The 16,367-nt window shown below is 52.7% G+C and overlaps 1 protein-coding gene across 3 annotated transcripts in view; it reads left to right on the top strand.

The window, feature by feature from the left end:
• Positions 1–16,075, top strand: part of AKAP1 (A-kinase anchoring protein 1) — a 29,707-nt gene extending 13,632 nt beyond the window's left edge. For all 3 annotated transcript variants that reach the window (XM_058560603.1, XM_058560605.1, XM_058560606.1), the window contains exons 2-11: positions 2,998–4,636; positions 7,296–7,429; positions 9,021–9,147; positions 9,718–9,845; positions 11,214–11,391; positions 12,880–13,030; positions 13,504–13,571; positions 15,001–15,074; positions 15,294–15,356; positions 15,894–16,075. In XM_058560603.1, the coding sequence (XP_058416586.1) occupies positions 3,022–4,636; positions 7,296–7,429; positions 9,021–9,147; positions 9,718–9,845; positions 11,214–11,391; positions 12,880–13,030; positions 13,504–13,571; positions 15,001–15,074; positions 15,294–15,356; positions 15,894–15,968 (2,613 nt within the window). In that variant the 5' untranslated portion in view covers positions 2,998–3,021 and the 3' untranslated portion in view covers positions 15,969–16,075. The remainder of the gene's footprint in view (positions 1–2,997; positions 4,637–7,295; positions 7,430–9,020; positions 9,148–9,717; positions 9,846–11,213; positions 11,392–12,879; positions 13,031–13,503; positions 13,572–15,000; positions 15,075–15,293; positions 15,357–15,893) is intronic.
• Positions 16,076–16,367: the final 292 nt, after the last annotated feature.

Here is a 16,367-nt window from a genome sequence, read left to right as displayed (position 1 = left end):
GGGTCTCTCGGCTCTAGTCCGAGTGGTGGGCGCTGGGGATCCCGGTGGGACATTCAGGATTTCGTGGGTTGAGTGACGCGGCCTCAGGGTAGCAGTATTAAACGCCTTCTGGGAGGCCCTCCCGGCACAACAGGGGGTATCTGGCATGGAAGTGGCACAGAAACAGTGTCTCCTGAGCTGTAACTAGCTGAGTAGCTACAGCTGCTTGTCTTGTGGGTGCGGGTCCGGGGGCTTAGAGCCTCAGTCTCTTGAGAACAAGCTGGGCTGGGAGGGTTGGGGAGGAGAGTGGCAGCAGTGTACCCGTGAGCTACAGAGCAGCAGGCAGGGAGCACGTGTTGTGGCCCCCGGTGGCTGGTTCTGTGTCAGTGTGAACTAGGACTGGGAACAGAAGCGGGGAGGGGCAGCGACACGTGGGGCAGGCCTGGGTTGCGTGTGGATCTCCTGGGGTAAGGACCAAAGCCAGACTGGAAGATATGTTTGAGTGTTGGGCCTCTGCCTTATTGTAGTATAGCCAACTTCTGGGGGGCGGGGGGAGGGCAACTGCTGGAGGGGCAGAACCCCGGGATCAACTGTTAAGTTCCAAAGGGGCAGAGAGGTGGGGGGCTTCTCCCAGCCGTTCTGAGAGGCAGTTTGTGTCTTGGGTAGCAGTTCCCTCCCTTACACACATACACACCAATGTAACTTTGGCCTTGGGCCCTTGGTGTGTAAAATGGGGAGACTGCCCCCTATGGGTCATTGAGACAGAGGATTCTTTTTCTTCCTCTCTACCCCTTTTCATCTTTTTCTGAGATCAGAGAATTGCTACAAAACTGTGGGAATCATGACTATAAACCCTGCTGAAATGGGATTGCCTAGTTAATAAGGAATCAACCTAAATTTACGGACGAGAAGAAAGCCTAGGTTCAGACCCCAGCCCCACTTCCTGTTGCGTGTGACCTGTTGATAGGACTTGATCTCCTGACAACAGGCCCCGTCAGGGGCGGACTGCCTTATCTTGAGAGCACCTTCCCCGCCTAGCCTCTTTTCCTTCTCGTTTTTACATGAAAGACACTGAACATAAGCAAATCTCCTGTAATCTACCACTTTTTTGGTGTGTGCAAGTTTTTGCACAACAGTGATTCTCCAACTTAATGGCACATTGGAATCACCTGGGTTAAAAAACCTGGTGCCAAGCCTCACCCTCAGATTCTGATTTCTTTGATCTGGGTGCTGCCTTGGGAATTTAAAGCTTCCCAAGTGATGCTAATGTGCAGCCAAGTTGGAGAACCATTGTTACAGAAATTAAAAATCTCTCTTTCTGAAAGGAAGAAGGAAGACTGTCTCTATTCGCAGATAAGAAAAAACTATTATAATAATAAATGAGTTCAGCAAGGTTGTAGGATACAAGATCAAGGTACAAAACCTTCTCCTCTCCCACAGCTGAAAGGCTTGGTGTGGATCCTCCCGTTTTTCCGTGATATTATGTGGACATAGAGATCACACACACACACACACACACACACACACACACACACACACACGGTGGTCTACATCTTTTATTTTCTGGCTCACAGCGATTTTTCCATGCCAGTATGTGAGATCAGCTTCCTTCCCTAACACTGATATGTCCATGGATCCTACAATCTATTTAGCAGTGATTCCTCTGAATTTTGTTTCAGATGACACCCCAGTGGGCATTCTTATATGGACCTCTGGACTATATTTCTAGCAGGTTCTGGGTGACGCTCAATGCTTCTGGTCCATAGACTGCACTTTGAGAAGAGAAGTCCTAGAGCAGTTGTTCCCAGCCTTGGCTGAACGTTAGAACCACCCTAGGAACTGGAGGCTCTGGTTTTGCCAGAGAACGTTAATATAAGTAAATTAAACCAGTAGGCGTTGTTAAAGCATTTACATTTATCTCTGCAACAAAGCGCAAACCCAAATTAAGATGTAATTCACCATATCAGTGAAGGATTTTTGGTTTTAAGAAGACTTATAAATTTTTGCAGACAGAATAAAATTTGCTGGCCTGGGAGGCGCTGAACACAAGCTTTCTAGAATAAGTCCATCACATAGCTCTAATGAGAGCTAACTCTGCAAAGCACTTAATACATATCTCAACTAATCCTTATACTAGCCATTCTTTATGAGACATGTCCCCATCTTACAGATGAAGAAAATTGAGTTTCCTATCTCCTTTACATGTCTACTGCCTTTTTCTAGGCCCCTATCATTTCTCCTTGCCTGGATCTAACTGACTTAGGTCTCCGGGTTCTTTTTGCTTGATATATGATTCATCCTGCTCCCAGAATCACCTGGAAACATAGTTTGGAGTGTAAGCCCTGCAGACCTATACTGGTTCTCTATTGCCTACTGGATAAAGTCCAGGCTCCAGGACCTTCATCGAGCCCACTAAACAACTTGATTCTCTGAGCATGACCTGTGTCTCCATGCCACTGTGTGTGTTTTGCTGGTTCCTCACCCTGGAGCATCCCCTTATCCTTTTAAAAACCGTATTCATCCTTCTGGCTCTCTGTTGCTGTGTAACTATTGTTTCATTGATTCATGATTTCGTCGGTATGTATGAGTGATATGTATATGTGGATTCCATGGGTGTTTAAAAATGCTCCAACGCCACCTGAATAGATAATTGTTCTGGGAGTTCAGAGAACTAAAACACTAGACATAACCAGCCCTTTGAGGGAACATAGGGAGAATTTGGCATCGAGAAGTGATGAAGAAAGAGAGTTGGGTTCAAGAGAAGGCTCAGCTTGTTTCAAGGGAGTGTGTGTGGATGAAGGAGTAGAAGGGGGGTGTATCTCTTCCTGCCCACCCACCTCCAGTGGATCACCCGGAGTCTTGGGTGCCGACAGAGGGAGGGATGCTCTTGTTGGGGGCAGGGAAAGGGAGAGCAAACAGCTCTGTCGTAACCTGTTGGTTGTCTTTCCTGTGCAGTCGCATCAGGATCCTCTTACCTGGCTCTCACAGCATCCCTCTCTCCCTTTCCTCCTCTCCCAGGTATAATTACTTCAAGCCTCCAGGATGGCCATCCAGTTCCGTTCGCTTTTCCCCTTGGCATTGCCTGGAATGCTGGCACTCCTCGGCTGGTGGTGGTTTTTCTCTCGTAAAAAAGAGCACGTAAACAGCCATGAAAAACAGGTAGAAGCCAGCGCTGTGCAGCTGAGGGCCGACCCTGCCATCAGTGAACCACTCCCTGTGGAAGACGCCTGTCCTGGTGTAGTGTCCACACCCCCCAGTGTCTCACAGCCACCAGAGAAGGAGCTGTCCACCGCAAGCAATCCTTCCACAGAGCCCCCAGCCTTGCTGTGGGCCCATCCAGCCTATCGTAGATCAGAGTCCTCAAGCAGCCTTCCTAACGCCACGGACTTGAGATTTCGACCAGGAACGCACAAAGACGACAGTGCAAGGGTGGAACTAGCCCTGACGGGCGATGAAGCCAAGTCTATTCCTCCAGAGTGTCCCTTTCCATCCCCGAAGGGTGTTCCGTTCCCCCATGAAGCAGTTGAGGCGTGTAAGCGAGAGTCTGTGTTCAGGACGGCAGGGCGGGGCCAGCAAGGCCAGTCTGTAGTCCCCACCGAGAAGCACGGCCCTGGGGAGAAGGCAAGAGAGACAGGTGGGGCGGAAGGCACTGGTGATGCAGTGTTGGGAGAAAATGTGCTGGAAGAAGGTATGTTGTCCCAGGAGCATGGCTCTGAATTGCAGAATGGCAAGGCTCCCGGCCTAGCTCCCTTGGGAGGAGGGGGAGAGGAAGGAAAGAGCAGCCCGCTTCGGGTGGAAGAGGGTGCAGTAGGGAAGTTGTTGAGTAGCTTCGAGTCGGCTCATGCAGAGCTGGCGAAGGATGATGAGATGCCGGCACCCCAGGTCAGAGGTAGCAGAGCCTGGGACGGAGACTTCACAGGAGAACTGGGCAAAGAAGAGACCTTGGATAAAAATGAGAAGATTGAACAGGCTGCATTCCAGATCATTTCCAAAGTGATCTTGGAGGCAACCGAAGAAGTGCTGGCCGCCACGAGGGGCAAGATTGCAGGTCGAGTGTATCAGGCCTCAGCTGGTCAGCTCCAAGGGCAGGCGGAGGAGAGCTGTGTCTCGGTCAGCCAGAAATCTGCCCTGGTGCAAGATGTGGGAGAGCCCACTCTGGCCACAGTGGAGGCAGCCGCGGGCCCGTCAGATGCTGCCCTTCCCTCGCCAGGCCTGCCGGCAGAGGACCTGCCACCACCAAAGACGTACGTGAGCTGCCTCACTAGCCCTCTGTCCAGCCCCACCAAGGACGGGAAGCCAAAGAACTCCGCGCACCACATCTCCCTGGCCCCCTGCCCACCACCGGCCACCACCCTCGGAGAGTCGCTAGACGAGGCAAGCGTCCTGGTGGAAGAAGCTGGCTGTGTCACCTGCACGTCTGACTGCAGCCAGGGTGTCTCTTCAGTGGCCTCCTCTGGGCAATGCTCAGATTCTGTCAGCACTTCAGGGCTCGAAGACTCGTGTACTGAGACCAACTCAAGCCCCAGGGACAAGGCCATCACCCCGCCGCTGCCAGAAAGTACTGTGCCCTTCAGCAATGGGGTGCTGAAGGGAGAGTTGTCAGACTTGGGGACTGAGGATGGATGGACCATGGATGCGGAAGCAGATCATTCGGGAGGTAGGAGGGTCTTGGGTGTTCCTTACTTAGAGGACCAGGGGGCTGTCCCTTTATCCTGTAGGGAAAGGCTGCTGGTCTGCCTCTGCATTTGCTACTTCTGCAGTAATGGTCTTTTCAACTCTGTGTCCCAGCTGGCCTGCAGAAAGTCGGGGTACAGCGTAGAGCTGGTGGGTAACTGGGAAGTTAGGCTGCCCTGAACCCCAAAGCCATGGGAGCTTTAACTTGACTGGGCAGCCATTGACCCTCCCCAGCCCTTCTGAAGGAACCAGCTCTAAGTTGGGTTCACTGATGAACCTGTGTGTGCCTCTCATTCTCTTTTAAACCTCTTAATGGTTTTTATTAATGGAGAGGCATCCTTAGCTTTACTTCCCTTGAGTACCAAGAATGGGTGTGAGCTTTTTTAATGGTTGATTTCCTTTTAATCATGTGCTTGTTCCCATGTCTTCACCTGCTTTCCTTCTCCAGAAGCTCTTTCCGGGTAAGTGCCCAGAGAATGGCCCCAGCTTTGAATTGAGTACTTGCGGGAGGCTCGCGCTCCCCGCCGTGTTGCCGTCACCCATTCGTTCGCAGAAAGCCTCAGCCACTTTCTTTCTGTGCCGCTGCAGCTCCGCCTCCCGGGAAAGAGGGGCCCTTTGGTAACGAAGTGTCCCCTGGGTTTTTCGAGTGCTGACCCCAGCGTAGACAGTTCAGACCGCTAGCTCACAGGTCAGCAGCTCCTGACGCTGGTTTTGCAGCTATCCCGGGGTGTTTTCATTTATCTCATGGAGGAGGCCGCCACGTCCCCGCGTAGGTCTCTGACTTGCTTGTCCTGGAGCCATTCCCTACCTTTTCAGCTCCAGAAAGGCTGGGAATCTTTCTTGGGAATTTTGCTACTTTCAGCAGCATCTGGTGTGTACCACACACTACATTTTGTCATCTCTAAGATGCTATTGATTAAGATACTACTGTTTTACGTACCTCTAAAAGAAAAACGCAGCTGATTATGGTGTAGAAGGCCAGAGACGGTATGGTGCACCCTAACTTCAGGGATGTTAAAATGTTTTTTCTTAAAAAAAAAAAAAACTAAAGTGGGTGAAAACCTTTTAAGAATAAAGGGATTTCCTTTTGCCTGTTGCCCCTCAGCTTAATTAACGAGCCCCTGAGCCTCGGCATGCCAACTCTAGACTGAAAGTAGTAGCTACTCAGATGTGTTGAAGGCTTCTGAGTTCAAGCCTCGCGGAAGTGAAGGCTGTGACTGAGCCGAGGTGATGGGTGGGGACGGCAGGTGGAAGCCTGGGAGTTCCATTCCCCGAGCGCTCACTGGCGCCAAGCTCCAGGCTCGTGCCTTCCGTGCATTCTCATGGTAGCCTTGCCTTGTGTCTGAGAAAGTTGAGTCTTAGAGTGGTCCTGGGACCACCCAGCTGAGTGGAAGCTGGCCTTTGAGTGCAGCCTGCTACAGTCCTGGTGTGGTCTGAGCCACCTCTAGGTGTTGTCTGGGTGGCAGATATTGGCCAGCCCCGTTCTGTCCGGCAGAGGCTGGGGGCTGCATATGAGCGGAGCCCCCGTCAGCCTGCTTCTCCTTCTAGCAGGCTGGCTAAGCAGGCTTCTCTCAGATGGGGAGGTTTCCCTGCGTGAAGCCCATTCTGAGCTCCTGGTATGGAGGGAGGAGGTCACTTTGAAGGTGACTCTTCCTTAGCTGGGAGTGGAATCTCTTGTAAGCCTTCCTCCTCTGCCTCCAGATAGTACATGGGCTGCCTGGCAAAGGATTACACCCCGGGTGTGGAGAAACCATGTGGAAAATAACCTAATTAGTAGAATCTCAGGAGTGATCTATTTCTGGCGATTGAGTCGTCCACATTTAAGCCACAGCCACTTTTCTTAAGCTGGTCTGGCCCCCCTTTTGCTGTGATGGTCCCCCTGGTGCACTCCTGAGAGAGAGTGGAGCAGCCAAGTGGGTGCCAGGGTGCTGCTTCCCACTCTGTCCTCTTGGGAGTGAGCTTCAGCTCAGTTTCTGACCAGGGGGTTAAGACCTGCCATGAGCCCAGAAGAGCATTCAGAGTTGCACAAGTCAGGCCCGAGCAGAGGGAAGGGAGGCCTTCCTTCATCCACTGCTGGCAGGGCCCTGATCCGGGATGAGAGCAAGGGAGGACTCTGTCTAGCTCTGCTTGGCCGAAGGCCACTGCCCATGAGCCCGGGCAGGCCTGGGGCCTTGGGGACTAGGGACCCTTCATCTGAGGGGGCTGGCATAGTTGGAAAGTTGTGGACCAGTTGTGACTGGTTGGCCTTCTTGGAGGCCTGCACCTAATACCCAGCTCCTGGGACCATGTGGACCTGTTGGCCTGTCCCCTCCCCCGCCCCATGGCCTCCCCTTCCTGGGCCAGCGTCTTTCTTCCCAGTTCACCACTTGTCTCTGCTCCAGCAGCTGTGGCTGGGCGCGGCTGCCAATTAAGCAAGTGGGACTGTAAGTGACAGGCTAAAATTAGGTGTATCTACACCCCCAGTCCTCCTTTCATTGGGGTTGTTCTGAGTCTTCTAGACTGCGAGTTGACAGTCACCTGCCAAGCTTGAGGAGGGGGTGTGGGGCGGGGGCCTCCCGGGAGTGTGAGTTTGGAAGTGGTGCATTGTTAACTGCTCTGAGCCGGCGTCTGTGTGTCTGTGCATGCTGCTTACTCCCCTGCAGGTTCGGACGGGAACAGCATGGACTCGGTGGATGGCTGCTGTGGCCTGAGGAAGACTGATGGTTTCCCGAGTGCCCAGGCAGGCTCCAGTCCTAACAAGGTCGACCTCATCATCTGGGAGATCGAGGTGCCCAAGGTAAGACCTGCAAGCTCACAGTTCCCTCGGGGCCAGGGTCATCAGGTTTATGGGGAGGGGTCCGAGCGAGGGACAGCAAACCAAAAGAAGCCCCCGAGTGAGCCAGAGGCTGAGGGGAAAGGGAACGCCACACTTTGCAAGGTTCAGAGAGCTTCCTGCAGAATGGAATTCCTCCTGCTGCCTTCAGGGGTGTCCTGCTTGTCCTCTTTTAACTCACAGGCCTACCTGCCTCCCCTGGGGCTTTTCTTATGTGTGCTGGGGCTCAGATCTGTTTGGAGGTGCCAGCGAAGACCAGACTGAGGACATGGGCCAGCCAGGAGTCCCTTCGCTCTGCTCAAGCTCTCCAGCGCGGAGTGTAGTTATAATTGAGCACAGCGTAAATCTGTATTCTAGAGAACTTGAGAAGTATAGAAATGTATGAAGAAAATAAAAATCCGCTCTAATTGTACCCCCGAGAGCGACTGGGAAGACTTTTATTTCTTCCTTGTCTTGCACCCTGTGGTTTTTAAACAAAACTGGGATTATGTTGCTTTAATTAATGCTTTTAAATATTTAACAATTTAATTTTCCTGTGTTATTCTTTGAAAATGTAATTTTAACTGCATTATTCATTGTGTGAATGTCAGTTTACTTCACCGGTCCCCAGTTCCAGGGTGCTTAAGTGGTTTCTAGCTTCTTGCTGTTCAAACTTACTTACTAGCTTGATCTTGGTTTTTATCTCTGGGGCTCTGAAATAGTTGCATTCTCCTGGGGCACTTAGCTCCCTGCTGCGGTGGAGACTTGGCTAGGTTTGAACTCTGGGTCCCCAGGCTGCTCTGACCTGGGGTGCTGGCTGCCTCGGTTGCCTCCTCCCCCAGTGACCCTAAGGTCGAGTGATCCTGTCCTTTTCTCCTTCAGTGGTTGCAGAGAGCACATCCAGGCTGCTCTGGGTGCCGAGGGACCATGGCCCTGGTTGCTCTGCTGGGGTGGGGTCGTTTGGGATGATTTCAGAGCTTGTCTTAGCTCATGCCTAAGTTTGGCTGCCTCTGCCCGCCTTGAGCTCTGGTGTGCTGGCACTTGTGCTCTGAGGCTCCAGCCTGCTGTCAGTTGGCAGCAGGAGCCCAGGGGTTCTTTCTTGGACCTTTACTTTCAAAGTGAGCCCCTTTATCTTGGGACGTGAGTAGACCGGAAGAGGTGGAGGAGGAGTAAGTCGACCTTGTGCTGGTGAAGCATCTCACAGTGTGGGTTTGGGAGAAGACGCTGCCTTTGCAGCTTTCTGGATTTGGGTCACGCTGTCGGGGATGACATGGGAACTGCTGAGTCCTGGAGCCAGACTGCCTAGTTCAACTGCTTAGTAGCTGTGTGAGCTTGGGCAAGTTGCTTAGCTTCTCTGGGCTTGTGTCCTCGTCTGTAAAATGGTGATAAAGGTGTCTGTTTCATAGGTACTTGAGTAAATGTGAGTGCTTACAACAGTGCCTGGCAAATGAGTGCTGACATGTTAATGGTTAATGATGTGTTTGACCTTGACCTTGTGTAAAACAGAGGCAGGTCTTGGGAATGTAGGGAATTGGTTTCCCCTTAACTCTCTCATCTCTTTCTTTCTCTCTGGAAGCACCTAGTCGGTCGGCTAATCGGCAAGCAGGGACGGTATGTGAGTTTTCTGAAGCAAACATCTGGTGCCAAGATCTACATCTCCACCCTGCCTTACACCCAGAACATCCAGATCTGCCACATAGAAGGTCAGGGGCCGCTGCTGCCCTGTGTTTGGTTTTCTTCCCTGGAATATAGAGCATCTGAGTCTCAGTTGCTCCCCTTTTGGATCTAAGTCTCTGAATAGAGAACCCTGCTCAGCCCAGGTGAGGGGAGCGTTGGGTGTCTTCCCTTCAGCCCTCCTCTCCCATTCAGGTGCTTGAGGAGACTTGGGTCCCTCTCCCAGATCTGGCCAGGGGAGGCGTGGGCACCCGGACGGGTGGGCCGGAGTCCTGGGTTTACAGAGGCCCCTGCCCCACACGGCTCCCTCACAGAGCAGAAGTGTGGGTCCCCTCTGGTCGCTGAGGACCGAGTCTTGCACATCTGCTTGCCTCCTGTTGCATTCAGAGCACGGGTCACCACAGCATCCTTTGAGAGGTCAACAGGTTTCAAGCCCTTTGAGATGCCTTTCTTCCTAAGGCAAAGCTTGGCATTTTGACACCTTAAAGATGTACTTAACTGTAGGAAACGTCCGGTGGAATGGGGAGTGTGTGTGAGTTTGGTTTTGCTGTGTTTGTCTTACCCACTCTGACTGTGTCCTGCTTCCACCCCCCATTTAGGCTCTCAGCATCATGTAGACAAAGCGCTGAACTTGATTGGGAAGAAGTTCAAGGAACTGAACCTCACCAATATCTACGCGCCCCCACTGCCTTCGCTGGCACTGCCTTCTCTTCCAATGACTTCCTGGGTGAGCATGCTTCCAGGGGACTAGGACTGCTTGTGCCCCTTTCCCCGCAACCTACCCCAGACAAGAAACTCCCAAGACCATGGGCCAAGAAGGCCAAGAGCTCACTGAGGCCTGTGTCCTCTCACCTCTGGCCTCTACTGGTCAGTTCTTCTTCTAGCCTGTGTTCTCTCTGGGCCAGGTTTGGGGCTGGAGTGCTGGTAGGAAGCCAGAGGCCTCTCATGCCCCACCTGGAAGGACCACTCGCCCCTGGCTCTGCCACCTGGGCACCCTTTGTGTTTTCAAGGCATTTGCCTAGAAAGGGTTATAGTCCATCCAGGAGACTGGGTGTGTCCAGACTGGTTTGGGACTCCAAGGTGTGTCCAGGGTCACAGTCCAACACCTCTGAGGCCTGGGTGGGACCCACCATTGTGGGCTTGGATGGGCTTGTAATGGGTCATTGGTGTTCCTTTATTTTTAAATAATTGAGTGGTTGGTAAGGCTCCCTTCCCTTGTTCTCTGCGTGCCTTGGTAGGACTGGAGGAGAGATTCCAGATGCCTCAACCAGCAGCTCTGGGGGCAGGGGCGGAGGCCACCTGGCTGGAAAGTGGACTAGACCCCCTACTGTGTCCGGGACACCTAGATGTTGCCTGTAGCTTAGCATCAGCAAAACTGGTGTCTAAAGACAAGTCTTCTAGAGACCAGTCTTGGCCCCTTTAAGGCCTTTAATGGGGGGCCTGGCAACTGAGCAAACCTACATTCCAAGTTCCAAAGTGAGTATCAGTTGGGAGGATGTCTGGAGTGTAGAGAAGAAGAGCAAATATGACTCAGACTGTTGCAGACCTTGAAAATGGACCCTTGCTGGCAGAAAGGCAGAGTAGAGAGACATTGTCAAACCTTCAGCTCCTGGGGTCAGCTGCAGGCCCAAAGGAGCTGGCTGCAGGGCCTGAAGGCCTGCCCACCTCTTATTCTCGGGTTCCATGTTGTCAGTGACTGCTTCATTCTGGGTTGCCTTCCCTGGATGTTACTGATTCATCAGAGGAGGTGGGGGGAGGGGAAGCTCTGGCATGTGGACTTGGCCTAGGCCAGGGGGAGCTCAACCCTACATCCACAGCTGGCTCCTGGCAGCCTCCTTGCCCAGCCCTGAGGTGAGGCGCCCGCCTGTAGTGGCTACTCATGGTATTGCAGGACAAGGGCTCCAGTGGGGTCACACACCTTCCATGGCTAAAGTAGTTTTCCTTGAACCTCTACCATCTGGGTGCCATGTTGCTTTGGGTTGCCATGCCCGTTTGGAACATACGCCAGTTCAGAGACTTGCCCTGGGCCTTGGGGCTTCTCCCAGACATGAGAAGGATTGCTGCAGTGCCTGCTGCCCCTTCCTCTTCTCTGCAGCTCATGCTCCCCGACGGCATCACTGTGGAGGTGATCGTGGTCAACCAGGTCAACGCTGGGCACCTGTTTGTGCAGCAGCACACACACCCTACCTTCCACGCGCTGCGCAGCCTGGACCAGCAGATGTACCTCTGCTACTCCCAGCCTGGAATCCCCACCTTGCCCACCCCGGTGGAAAGTAAGTGCTGCTCGAGAAGTCAGAGGGGAGCCCTGGGCTCTGACCAGGCCATGGGGAGAAGTGTTGGGGTGGCCTGTTCTGCTCTTGGTCTTGACCAGGAGGAGGCTGTTCTGGAATCCTTCATGGGAACAGCTTCCTTAAGCTCTTGCCACTGGTGTGGAGTACTCTGATCTGAGTGTCCTGGCTAGCCCAAGCTGGTGTTTCCATTGGTGGAGAGAATGAGGGGGTTGGAGTGGAGTGTTGACACATGCATTCAGATCCCCGCTCTGCCACTCATCTCTTAAATGGGGCTGATGCCCGCTTGTCCCAGGACTTAGGGTTGGGTACTGTATGTGTCATGTGTAAAGTACCTGATGCAGATGCTGGTTTCTGTAGAAGCTCCCTGCAAGAGCAGCAGACCCCTGCGGTGGGTTGGCTGTCTCCATTTGACAGATGAGAAAACTGAGCCTCTGAAGTCAAGTGACTTGCCCGAGTGACACCTGAGCAGGAGCTGGGATCTGAACCCAGTTGCACTCCCGAGCCCGTCCTTCGTCACTGTGGTCTTGTCCTTGTTAGCAAGAATCGAACGTCAGACCATCTCTCCACCCATCCCATTAGGGACTCCTAACCTGGAGACACCCCCCCCCTCCCCCCCGGTGGGCTTCCAGGCATCAGGAAAACCTTGGACATTATCTGTAGCGTTTTGTATGGTTTTTCCTTTGGAGGAATAAGGATTTAGTTTTTCTCAGATTTTCTAATGTTGCCTCAACCCAGCGATAAAGACCAAACTAGAGTCCCAGAGGTGACTGCACCAGGGGTCAGGGTCAGGACACAGTGTGGGCAGCTGTGTCACAGGCCCTCATCCCAGCTGGCCGGGGGCAGCTGCTAAGGGTGTTGCTGGGTGACGTCACCCCGTGGTTCCATCTGTCCCGCCCCTGCTGTCCCAGGGTGGGGTTGGTGACCTCTGGGGCACTTGCTCTCTGGCCTTGTTGGCTCCCCAGGGCATCAGAGCTCTCAGCACCTTCCTGAAGTAAAGGCTAGAAGTGGGCTCTAGGCCTGGGAGTCCCCTTCTGATCAACTTCTGAGTGGTCGTGGACTAGAACAGACTCTAGATACCAGGCCACTGAGATCTGCTGCACTTGGAGGGTCTTGATTCTTTCTGGGACTTTCCCTTAAGAATATAAGTCCCCATTCCCTGAGTTTTGGATTTTACTTTGTTTATTCCAGTTAGTCTGTGTCCATCTCAGGCTTTGGAAAGTTTCAGAGTCAATGGATCTGGATGAATGCTTTTTGGGCAGCACACATGCTAGGCCGAATTTCCCATGCCCAGGTCCTTCCGTGGACCACTCTTGGGCTTAGGGGCTTTGGGGACTCCTTGCCGTTCCTCTGCCCTGTGGAGGTTCAGGCTTCTGAGAAGTAACATGGGGAGGTGGGTAGCATTGAGCAGGGTGACCCTTGGTGCCCTGCCCTGGGCCAGGTGTGTCCACACGCTCTCTTCCTACCCTACAGTAACGGTCATCTGTGCTGCTCCTGGCGTGGATGGTGCCTGGTGGCGAGCCCAAGTGGTGGCCTCCTACGAGGAGACCAACGAAGTCGAGATTCGCTATGTGGACTACGGTGGCTATAAGAGAGTGAAAGTGGACGTGCTCCGGCAAATCCGGTGAGTCAAGACCCCTCAGACAGACAGGCACATGCCCTGCTTGTTAGGAGATGTGTGACTTCTGCATAGCTGGCTCAGTTCTACAAGCCTGGGACACGGGTTAATTCTTCCCTCCTGCTGCCTACTCTATTTTAGCAGAGTCTGGTATCAACAAACTCCATTGCTCACTTCAGCTAAACTGAGCTAGAAAGGCCTGTCTTGTGGAAGAATTCTCCCAAGTTTCATACAGCAGAGGAAGCAGACCTCTTTCAGGGAGTTTGTTGCGAGAAGTAGCTCTGAGGTCAGGCTGCAGCAAGGCTGGCGGCCTGCATTCAAGCCTGCCGGGAGCTGTGGCCTGCCGCCCATCACGTGTGCCTCGGCTTCGCTCCATCCTGTGTTGTGGGGGTCATGGCGCTAAGCAGAAGGTAAATACCAGCAGGAGTGGAGTCGGCATTCAAGTCCGTGTTAAATGTGTTCCTTTCTTGCCTTTGTAGGTCTGACTTTGTGACCCTGCCGTTCCAGGGAGCAGAGGTCCTTCTGGACAGCGTGATGCCCCTGTCAGGTAACAGGTGGGGCCTCTGGCTTAGGGGGGCAGTTGTTGAGAGCAGGTCTTTCTCTTTGGGAGCCCTCATTCTTACCTGGAGGGCTTATGCTAACAGACTGCTGCCTTTATCAGAGTTTCTGATTGACTAGTTCCAGGCGGAGGCCCAGAACTTGCATTTCTAACAAGTTCTCCAGTGATGCCAGTGCTGCTGGTCCATGGACCACTTTTTCAGGTCCCCTGCTCTAGACTTGAGCCAGGCCTCCAACTTTGAGAGGCTTCCAACACAGGCACCTTCCAGAACGTAGTTGAGACCCTGAGTCTTCGCACCTGTGGTTGAAGGCAAGCATTGAGGCCCATGGCACTGCACACCTGGGCCCTGGCCCCTGGTGGCACTGTGGGGACCATGCTAACACTCACCTGTGTGGTGTCTTAGATTTTGATCGCCTCACTGGAGGGAGGGGAAATGGTAGTGCAATCCTGAGCAAGTTACTTAGCCTTGACTTTTCCCCTCTGGAAAATGGGGGTAGCACCTGTCTTCAGGGTGGCCGAGGGAATTACATTAACCCAGCAACTGGTAGGTGGACGGTGGTCACGTGGCAGCTGTTCATGGCAGGTCCTAGGGCATATTTGTAGGTACGAATCCATTCTTTCCACACTCCTCCCTTCCCAGGTTTGCCCTTTCTAATCTTGATCTTGTCTAAAGCAACAAAGTGCATTAGAAACACCTCAGCCTAGCTGGAGTCCTGTCAGCTAGAACGCTGGGCAAAGGCTTTGTTTATTTTCCTTTATTGCTCTTGCCCAGCCTTCCTTCCATCTCTGTCCATCTAAACACTCTGTCCAGACCCAGCTGAAACACTCCCTCCTTCCTGAGCCTTTCCTGGACGTTCGTAAACCTGCCTCTCCCATCCTCACCATCTCTTGCCGTGGGTGTGTTCTTATATGTAGCTTTTATGTGAAGAAGAAGGCTGCCTCGGTGCCCTGCCCACTATAGAGTCACTGCCCAGATTGGGCTGTGTGGCCAACTGCCTGGATTTGAATCCACCTTCAGTTCTCTGGGAGCTAGTTGGCCTTTGGCCATCAACCCTTGTCTCTGTGTTCTCACCTGGAAAGCGGGGATAACACCTGCCGTCTCATAGGGTGTTACTGATTCGGTGGAAGAACATATACAACGTGCTCAGCCCATTCAGCTCCCCAGTAGTGGTGGTGGTGATATTTCCACTGAAGGCAGAGTTTCTGTCCCTTTGGTCCTCTCTCCCCAGTGGGTAGGTAGCATGTAGCAGGGACCCTGAGTGTATCCAGCTGGAGTCAGGAGGAGGCCTGGGCTCTTCTCAAGTTCCATAGCACTGTCTGAAGCGTTCTACTTGGAAGACTCCGGAAGTTGTATAAGTGACGAGAATACTTTGTTGCAGTGAGAATCTAAATACCACTTTCCCTTCTCATCCTAAAGATGACGACCGCTTTTCACCTGAGGCGGATGCAGCTATGAGCGAGATGACAGGAAACACAGCGCTGCTGGCTCAGGTGTGTGGCTGGAGGGTGGGAGGGGGGCGGGCTGGACAGGGTCCGTCTGAGGAGCCTCTGGGCCTTGCCTATCAAGTATCTGGGCTTCGTGGGAACTGACGTTTGCATTCCTTCCTTCCTGTGGCTTGGGCCCTGGGTTGGCCGGCAGTTTTTAATGAGAGGTGCATGGGGTAGCTTCTAAACATGCTTGGGTTTTTTTTGTTTGTTTTGTTTTTTCAGGTGACAAGTTACAGTCCGACTGGCCTTCCTCTGATTCAGCTATGGAGTGTGGTTGGAGATGAAGTAAGTTCTGTCCTTCTTTTCCTTCCAAGTTACTGGCCAGCAGGAATGGATTGATTCTACCATTGTTTCCTCATAAGCTAATCAGAGGATATAACTATGCTGAATGTCTCCTGGGGGGCACTGATCCAATCTCCAGCGGTGTTTTTGGTTTGCCACAGGTGGGAGTGGTGATACTAGTGTCATCTAGTGAGTAGAGACCGAGGATGTTGCTGAGCACCACACAGTGCACAGGACAGGCCCCACGACAAAATGTCAGTGGAACTTTCTGGACCTTCTGTCCGTTGGTTTTCCTCTCCTCCATCTCATGGTATTAAAGCTTAGATTTCTTCAGTGTATTGAAAAGCCTGTCCTCATGCCAACAGAACGCTTAAGTAAACACCCCTGTTGGCCTAGAAAATGAGTCATGCCCCCCGCCCCATCACTCTTGTACCTGTTGCCTGCGGTGGCGGCCTGGCACCGTAGAGAGAGCCCACGCTGGCTTGAGAAATGACCCCTGCGTGCTGTGGGCAAAGCTCTCAAGGGGACCTTGTCTTCTAGGTGGTGTTGATAAACCGGTCGCTGGTGGAGCGAGGACTTGCTCAGTGGGTGGACAGCTACTACGCGAGCCTCTGACCCCCGCCCTCACAGCCGATTCTGGAGTCTTTTTTGCACTGTTGAAATTGGGCTTGGCACTCCAGGCAAAGACTTGACATCAGAATAACAAACGTCCTCCCCAGAAAGTCCTTTCTTTCATACTCGAGTCGTGTTAAGAAGACGTTTCGCCTCTGAGACAAGGAGGGAACTGTGGGTTCTTTTCAAGCCATAGGATGGTGTTTAACAAGCCAGTCGGTATAACCTGCTTCCAAGCTGTTTAAAAAAAAAAAGTGGAAGAAAAACTATCTCAACCAGCTTGTCCTATTTCTCCTTTACTCCTTCCTACTTCCTCTACCCAAAACCAAACCAACTGTAGCAAACAGACCAAGGAATGTGTTGCTTGCTCGAGAGGGTTTCTTTTCAAAATCTTTCTTCAGG

Source organism: Diceros bicornis, chromosome 18, assembly GCF_020826845.1.
Source record: "Diceros bicornis minor isolate mBicDic1 chromosome 18, mDicBic1.mat.cur, whole genome shotgun sequence".
In the NCBI taxonomy this organism is placed as follows: domain Eukaryota; kingdom Metazoa; phylum Chordata; class Mammalia; order Perissodactyla; family Rhinocerotidae; genus Diceros; species Diceros bicornis.
This window is presented reverse-complemented; position numbering and strand designations above follow the sequence as displayed.